General features: G+C 34.2%; 1 protein-coding gene across 1 annotated transcript; it reads right to left on the bottom strand.

Moving 5' to 3' along the window:
- Nucleotides 1–415: 415 nt before the first annotated feature.
- ccl32b.3 (chemokine (C-C motif) ligand 32b, duplicate 3) lies at nucleotides 416–3,428 on the bottom strand. The gene is made up of 3 exons (XM_022681070.2): nucleotides 3,163–3,428; nucleotides 2,676–2,784; nucleotides 416–962 (listed from the first exon to the last, which is right to left on the bottom strand). The coding sequence occupies exons 1-3, from the start codon at nucleotides 3,224–3,226 to the stop codon at nucleotides 752–754; spliced, it is 384 nt and encodes a 127-aa protein (XP_022536791.2). The 5' UTR covers nucleotides 3,227–3,428; the 3' UTR covers nucleotides 416–751.
- Between the last annotated feature and the right edge of the window lie 5,908 nt (nucleotides 3,429–9,336).

Genomic DNA, 9,336 nt, shown 5'->3' with positions numbered 1-9,336 from the left:
AATAGGGCAAGTAATGAAGCGTTCTCAGAAACCCCTGGTAGTAACAGTTCATTTACAGTTTTGAGTAATGCCTCTTAATCTCAATACCATGCAGGGAACTGAATCCACACTTAAATCATGTTAGATGACTTTAATACACTTCAATTCTAATATTATATTAGCCTCCAGTGCAATACCAAACAAGCATGAATCAATTCAGTCTCTTTTTTGTGAGAAAACACAAATCCAGGGCTTTGGGTGGACTATTTGTCTTAATTTCTTACTGACTGCTGGTTACTTAAGCTTTTACAGCAGTAGAAATCTTCCAGAAAATTCCAGATACATTAATCACTGGATAATGTGGAACACTTATGGAAAGAACGAACACAATGACAGTTTCCATGTAGATCTAAAACCCAACTTTAAATGTTCCTAAAAGTATCTAAGAGTGCAAATAATCTTTGCATAAACGGTTGCCAGCAGTTCTAATACACATCAGTTATACTGTATAAATGAAAGAAGAAAGTTAATGAGGTAAGCTAAAACTTATTAAAAAGTGCTCCCCAATTTATCACACATATTAAACCATATCTATACAATTACAGATCTAACTGTCAAGCAAATAGCTTATGTATAAAGTAAATCATAGCAATAATAGCAGGCAGTCTGAAGGAATTTGAAGAGCATAAACATTATACAGTAATGTTTCCAGAATTTAAGTTAAATAGCATTCAGAAAACTGCATTTTTAGAATTAAAACTGAAGCAAAATTTTACTGTTTATTTTGTCTCCTTTTTTTATTCTTCCCCTTTCCCTTCCTTTTATTGGATTTTCTTGGTCCGTTTTTGGGTTTTGTAGAGGTTGCTGGTCCAGAGCTGGTCTCTGTGTTCTCTTCTTTTCTCTGGTCTATTTTCTTCATAGCTTGTTTTACCCAGTCCAAGTCTGGATTGCTGCACAGCTTTCGTCCTTTCACAGTCTTAAAACTGTAGAAAAAAAACAGTAGGTAAATGTGCATGGAATTAACACAAATCTTCAGATAGAACTAAACTTTTTTTTATCATTTTTACATTTATTTATTCGTTTTTTATTTATATAAATATTGTATACCAGTGTAAAGGTTCTTTACACATTTAGAATCAAAATTGATTATTTTATGGAATCTACTAGGAACTGTTTCATGCACCTTTTTTCCTACCTTTCTGAGAGCGTCTATAAGAGTGTCTATAAATAAAGGCTATCCTGTTTGTATGTAGAAATGAAGTGCATTTACTTCAATTAAAAAAAACTCAACTTTTAAAAACAACTCATTCAATTCATAATTGTAAAGCATGTAACACTATCATGTTCATATAAAGAAGTAAAATTTGTGATTGAGAATTGAAATAGTGTAGAGCCTCTGCTCTCAATCTTTTTAGATGGAGGACCCCTGTGTGGATGTTAAGTGCCACAACAGCCCCCCAAATCCCACCATCCCGGGGTAACAAACTACAGTAATTTCTCTGTAAACATTTTTATATCAGTCACCATTTTTAAAGATAAGGCCAAATCAGATATATGAACATTATATGTCCCTAGTGAAAAAAAAGTAGATTAAAGTATACTAAGCATTACTATGCTATAGTGCACTAAAGTGTTCTTGTAGCCACATTATTAATCAGTATATTTAAAAAGTGCAAAAAAACTTTTTTTGTACTTATTTTACACTTTTAATTGTATAAAAACAGTACAAAAGTCTTGCTTAAATTGTGCTAAGTGTACTAAACTGTACTAAAATGGAACTATTTTAAATACTTAAGTAACATTTAAACATACTTTTTTATCTATATAACCCCATATTATATATTATTATATATGCTTGCAGTAAGATTATAATACATTTAATAAGTATTACAACTGTATCACTATTATACACGGGGTATATTAGAAATGTACTAAGAATTGATGTTAAATATATTTACATATTTAGAGTATTAATATATATTATATATATATTTTAATAAACTGTACTACAATTTTTATGTTACAAATTTGCTTTACCTTTTTTATTTTAAATGTAAATGTGTTATTTAACACATGAATCCTATAATTTACTTAATGAAATTCCCATTGTTTACCTAAATTTAATTACAGAGCATTGGAATATATTTTAACTGTTATATTAATGTAATACCTAAATATATCTATTTTTTAATTTACCAATGTAGTAATTTAATTTACTTTCTAAAATGTTAAATGATACATTGCACTTTAAGTGAACTATAGTAACCGTTGTTTTTAACACACTTTGCTAAAAATGTACAAAAGTATATTTGGAAATAAGTAATTGAGAAGTATGTTAAATTACATTAAACTAAAAGTGTACTTTATAGTAGTCTTTTTTTTGTAAATACACTATATTTTACTTTTTTTAAAGGTATGATCAAAGTTTACTTTCAAACATTTGATGAAAGCATAATAAAAATGTACTTTTAATATATTTTAAGGAAGTACATAATTCTGTTAGTATGTTTACAGCATACATTTATCAATATGTTTTAAGTACAATTATATTATACTTATATATAAGAATATTTTTTTTTCACTAAGGGTAAGAGAGATTTAAACTCAAATATTTTTTCTGTAGCCCCCCTAAGACCACATTGCGGCCCCCCAGTTTGAGCAGAGCTGGTTTGGAGTGTGAGAGTGTGAGTACTTACACAATTGCATTGATAGGGCAAAGTCCTGTAGTCTGGATTGTATAATTCACTAATCTGTTGACAGGTATTCTTTTACTTGGTGTTTTCAGACAGCAGTGTGGGGGCCAGTCTGCAGCAACAGAAACAAATATGTGTTAGTCTAGATATATTAATGATCATCACTGATAACTACAGGTAGAAACTACAAGATTTAAGTGACTTTATATCATTTCTCTTAAAGCATTTCATCAGTAAAATGTTCACACGACCCGTGGAGCATTTGTGTTTGTGTGCACAGAAAGTGAAAGAAAGAAAGAAGATAGAGAGATGCATGGCACGGCAGCTACAAGATCTTGATCTGATAAAAATACCACACCTTATCACAGTTTCCGTTTTTGATTCGGAGTGGTCTCACAAAACCCCCAGTGAAACATCAGCCACAGTGAAAAGAACATCAGCCACAGTGAAAGCACATCAGGCTATTGAAAGCTCAGCCATTCAGACTTACCTGCAGCGCTGCAGTAAAAGCACAATGCCATGCAGATGAAGACTCCATGGTACAGATTCATCATGATTCAGCTGAGCAGTGCTGGTTGGGGTCTCTCTGATTGACACATTCATACCTCCACAGCTTTTAATGCTCTTCTGTTTCCATCCCACCCTCCACACCTAGCCCTCAGCCCACAATTCTGGTCGGAGAAAGTGCAATGGTGTGTATGTGTGTGTGTGGTGTGAGAGAGCGAGAAAGCGTGTGAGCTTACTCGTGTGTGTGAGAGACATAAATAGAAACAGAAAGCAAGACAGAGGGGGAGTGAAAGATTAAAAAAAATAGAAAAAAAAAACAAGAAAGATCATCTGATCAAGCAAATGGAAAATATGTAATAGTTGTCATTTTGACACCATCAATCTGTGTTAGTCAGGCCACAGTATAATGGGTTTAAATGTTAAATGAACTGATCAGACGTAGCATTAACGTAAAAAAGGCCAAGACCTTCAGAAGACTTCCACAAAAAAAAGGCATTAACAAGTCTGTGGTTCTTATTTTGGCATTTTGGCAAAATGCAGGTTTTCTTACTGCAACTCCACTTACCAGACACGCAGTTTCAAGACTTTGAGTCTATTTACAATTTCACTAAAGTAAAGAACTCCACTTCAGGAGTTATAACAGTCAATATTTCTTTCTTTGTTGCAAGAAAATCCCAGCAAAATGATAGTAAAACACAGACAGCAGGGTTTACAGTTGTGTATTTTAATTTATTTAGCTAACATACAGCCACCCTCAGTCTAATAGAGATGTTTAACTTTCTTAAATGTACTGTACATGTATGCCTAAGAGAAGAAAGCCCACAGGGAAGCGACTACACATGGATGGTGAGTGTTCAGTAACAGGAGGACACACCCAGTATGCAAATACAGTAGATGACAAGAGCTAATAGGAAAGATGTGAATTTTGCTGATCAAATCATAAACCACAAAAGACAAGCAGCATTCAATTACAGTTGAGCAATAACTAAAAATATATCAAATAAAGAAGTAACCTAATCTAACATTATAGCGCCTGTTGCTTTGCATTACTAAATGTGCATTAGCATTAGCAAGTCATACAGCTCTTACATTCAAAGCCTGATAATACATAATGATGTAGTACTAGTTTTCTTAGCTACACATTTAATCTGATAAAACAACAGTTTATTTTTTACTAAAAGACCATGGCAGAGTAATCCAGAGAGCTTTTAAAGACATGGGCAGCTGATCATGGTAGGGTGGTAATACCATCAATAATGCATTGTTTATTCAAAAACAGTATCTTACAGTTTTTAGGACTTGCAAACTGTTTACATGTAATTGTTTGCATTTATTTTAGATTATTCACATGACTTGAAGCAATTCAATGTCAAGGTTATAAAAATGGAAAAAGTAGATTATTCTTAAACTTTTTTTTTTATTTTAGTCAGTCCTGTCACTGTCTGTCTGCCTGCTATGAACTCTAATACTCCAGAAACAAATTCCATTTTCCATAATACTAATGCATTTAACTCTCTGGACATGCCAGATCACATGACTCATCGACATTCCGGTTCGCCATCCTACTGATTGTACACACCTGGACTCAGCACTATAATTAGCTCTCACAATCAGTCCTTTCTTGCCTGGTATTGAACCTATCTTGCATAGCTCTTCTACCCAGCGTTTATTTTGTATTTTGTCGCCTTTTTAATATTCACTCTGGTATGTTGTATATTTATGCTGTTATTTTGCTCCTTGCTCTGCCTGCCTAGATTCCTCTTATCTGTTAAAGTCCTTATTTAATAAACCATTTTTATTGTATGCCCGCTTGTCTGTCCCGTGTTTGGATCCTGTGACAATTGGTAGTTTATGCATTTATGGAAATAGCGGGAGAAATGTTCAATATAATTTCCTATAATTATGTCATTTAAAAGTTTAATACAGGGCAAGTGACTCAGGCCCTGAAGCAGCAGGGTTTTCCGCCACACCCAGAGCCGGAATGGATTCCTGGGGTTGCCTGATGTAGTTATGCACCGTTTTAATAGTTGATAACTAATGTGAGAATTGAAGTGAATGCAAGTCAGCAAAGCCATGATTCAAGAAAGGAATTATCCTCTTGCAGCAGAAAGAAGAAGCTGGAATAAGAGAAAAAAAGCAAGACATGGGCTTTATGTTTTATGTAGGTTTAATGTCTAATGTTACAATTTGTTTGTCATCATTAACCAAGGCTATGGCTCAGTTTATGTTTTGGATAGCTAGCCAACAAAATGCTAAGAGTAGCTAACGTAAGATATGCTATTTATAAAATGGAAATGTAAGCTGTTAAAATATAGACTTGCATTAAAGATGCATTAAGGATATCAGGACTGTTTAGTATTTATTTATTAAATTTATTAAAATCTGCTAGACAAACGAGGTCAATATGGCAGCTAATAATGGGCGATGTTAATTAAAGTTGGTTAATTAAAGATTTAAAACATCTAGGCTGTGCATTATCCTATCAGCAGGATTGTTGTTTGTAGCCTAATAAGCTGTAATGTAGCATAAATGCACTGGTGGTGATGGTATAGGGGCCACAAATTAAATTCTGCTTAGGGTCCCATAAAGGCTTAGGCCGGCCCTCTGCACACCCATTACACTACCACCACCATGTTTGAAAGTTAGTGTGATGTTCTTTTGGAACCCCGTATTAACTGGATTAGTCTTACCCAATATTTTATACAAAAGGTTTGGGAGACATTAAAATCTTTTTAGTTTTTTTTTTATGTAGAGTTTGTTCTAACTCTAAAAGTCTAAACTTATGAGTTGAACAAGAATGCAAGAAAGCAAACAATACATATTATTATGCTGAAACAGCATAAACCAAAGTGTAGAATTAGAAGAATTGGAAGAGACAGGAGAGAATTCAGATTACTGTTTCAGCTTCTTATAGGAAGCAAGTTCACCCTGTTTTATATGTACATTCAGGAAGGAGAGATAACAACGTTAAAAGGAGGGGATGGGTCAATGGTTAGGTTGGGTCAATGGATGAGGGTTATGAAAACTTGTCAGTACATGTAAAAGAAATCCAGGGGACTTATAGGAAGTTAGAATGGACATGGGAAAGTTTTAGGATTAAGCATCCAATGCAACATGGGATCAGGTAATATGGATTCATACAATAAATCTTGAAAATTAGTAGTAAAATATGCTAACAGGAAAAAAGAAGAAGAAGAGGAAGAGCATTAAACTTAGAACACCAATGGTGATGGGGCACCAAAAGGACTAACTATTGTTTCTATTACTATTTTAAACTGAGAAATAAAATAAAATGAGTGATAAATGACTAATATCCGTATTTAAGTTTCCTTATTTAGTGTTTAACACTACTAAAGCAATCTGTGAATGTTCAGTCATTAAAGCACATTCATTTAATGAAGAGATACGAGTGGGAAGATAGCTGGACAGATGAGTCAAAATAAATGTGTTAGACTGTGTGGTTTAAGGAAGGTGGTAGTGCTGAGAAATTCATTTAAACAGCCACCAGATAAAATCTGAACTTAAAATGGGGCTTTTCCTTTTTATAAAGACTCTTGTTTACCAAAACAACTTCAATTACCAAAAAAAAACTATTTTAATGTTTTAAAATATTATATATTATATTCAATATAATACAATAACATCTAGAATCCCATCCAAAACTAAGCTCAGTTTTGTCCAAAATGTCACAGCAGCTTTGCTAAAAAACACATAATCCCACTGGTAGAGACACATTTAACCCCACTCTGATGTTAAATATTATGCAAAAACTGATTTTATTTTTGTGTCATTGGTATGAGTTTGATGTAGCACATGTTGTGGAGTCCCACCAGGTTCTAGTCACACAGAGGTATGATATAATACTTTTGGGTACTCAAAGGTACACTTTCCATAACTGTACCCTTAAAGGTATATTATTGGTATTTAGAGGGCCAAATGTGTTCCCTCTAAAGTACAAAGTCTTAATAATTGTACCATATACCGTATTTTTGTGCATTATAAGGCGCACTATTATTAAACTTCTATTTTCTAGTCTATTTTTATACACAATGTGCACTGGACTATAAGACACATTATAAGACACTAGTAAGGAACAGGGGTGGCGCCATGTTTTCCTTCTAATTCTGCAGGTCTCACCACTGTGTGGTTTTCTTTTGAAGTCAATGAGTGCTGGATGTTAATCTACACAGATTTCTTTCCTGAAAGCTGTTTATTTGGGTTAGTAAAGCCAAGGCAATATTAGCAAGCGGTTCGTCCCACGTAGCTTGTTTTAACGCGATAAACATGCACAGAATACAGGTCCATAATACTCACTTCTGAACAGCCAAAGATCTAGTGCTTAGCACAGTTAGTGAATAAAAGCTAATGCTGCTCCAGCAGTGCTAGCTGAGGTTAGCAGCAGGCTACAGTCCAATAATACTCACCACTGAACAGCAAAAGAGTTAGTGCTTAGCACAGTTAGTGAATAAAAGCTAATGCTGCTCCAGCAGTGCTAGCTGAGGTTAGCAGCAGGCTACAGTCCAATAATACTCACCACTGAACAGCAAAAGAGCTAGTGCTTAGTGCGGTTAGTGGCTAATGCTAATACTGCTCCAGCAGTGCTAGCTGGGGTTAGCAGCAGGCTACAGGTTGATAATACTCACCTCTAAATGGTAAAACAGCTAGTGCCTGTTTAATGCTGTACTTCAGCGGAGTGGCTTTACTGCTCCTTACAACCTGACTGGTATAATTCATACATAAGGTACACCAGATTTTTGTGAGCACTGATGATATTTGGGGGAAATTAAAGGATTTTGGTGAGCCTTATAGTGCGGAAAATACAGTAATATATTTTTATTTATTTTTTATCACTGTACAAAAAAGCTATTTATATTTGAAATATACATTTTTCATTCGAAAGCCAGATAATTTCGGATCATCAAGTTCTTGACACATATTCAGTTGGTGATAATATTTATAATCTTTACTGGTACAAAAAAAAAGACTTTCACTGAAAGGTACTCTGTTGTACTTCAGTATAAGGTACAGCCCCAGCCACAAACTTTGTACTCTTTTAAGTACAAATCTGTACTTATCTTTCTGATACGTGTGTTTTAGTTCCTATAAATCTGTTATTTAAATTATTTGCTAGAGTAATGTAGTTTTTTTACTAAAGAACTTTGAGGCAACTGCTGGGTCTATAGAGTTGAAACGCACTCCACTGAAACCAATCTAATTTGGTCATCAAGGGAATCAGCAAGCATAAATAACGTCATTAGTTTAAGACCCCTGAAGAACGCCTTGCATTTTGTCCATGCAGGTAACCACCATTTAGGCACAAATGACTGACCACTCAGACTGTTGCCTCAGTTGTTCCTTTAACAGTTAAGCTGTGGGCTGCATTGCGGGGATGGAAACTAGCCCCTCGTTCACCCACTCACACTATACAGTGAGTATACTCTGGAGCAGCCCACACTTTCACACTCAGTCAGTGCGAAAGAAATCCGTCGTCTTTCCCTCCCCCTGACTCTACGGCGCTACTGAAATCATTCACATGCTCACTGAGAAAATTAACCTTCAGGGTTTTGTGTTGTCTGTTTTTTCATGATGGTCTGTTTATATAGATACTTTCTACACACATTTCACAAAGTTCTTGTACTGATGATATCAGTGATGAGAAGCAGAAAATGCTCAACAAACTAATAAATATAAACATTAAAGTCTCCAGAAAAAGAATGAAGCTATAAAACATCTTTAAAACTTTCCATTTCCATTGTCACTGGAAATAACATAAATAAACAGTGACCATATAAATCTACATCCACCAATCAGTTTTCAGATGTATAAGTCCTTAAATACACAATGAAAGCAGTACTAATATTTTTCTGACCCTAATGAAAATAATCACAAGAAAAAAAAAATTGCTCGATAGTTCTACTTTTAATATGACAAAGAGTAAAAATATGTGTAAATTATGGCAGAGGTGCTGCATTTATGAAGATTTTAATAGCACACTGTGTGCATATGTGTATACAGTGCAGTAAAAAAAGGAAGTTTGATATAAAAGTACAAACTTTAAGAGAAAGATAACCTGAGTAAATACAAAAAGCAGTTTTTTAAATAATGATTTCCTTTATTAAGGGAAAAAGCAATCCGAACCAACCCAGCCCTATGTGGA

This window comes from Astyanax mexicanus, chromosome 1, assembly GCF_023375975.1.
Source record: "Astyanax mexicanus isolate ESR-SI-001 chromosome 1, AstMex3_surface, whole genome shotgun sequence".
In the NCBI taxonomy this organism is placed as follows: Eukaryota; Metazoa; Chordata; class Actinopteri; order Characiformes; family Acestrorhamphidae; genus Astyanax; species Astyanax mexicanus.
Note: the sequence above shows the minus strand (reverse complement) of the source record. Positions and strands in the feature narration are given on the sequence as shown.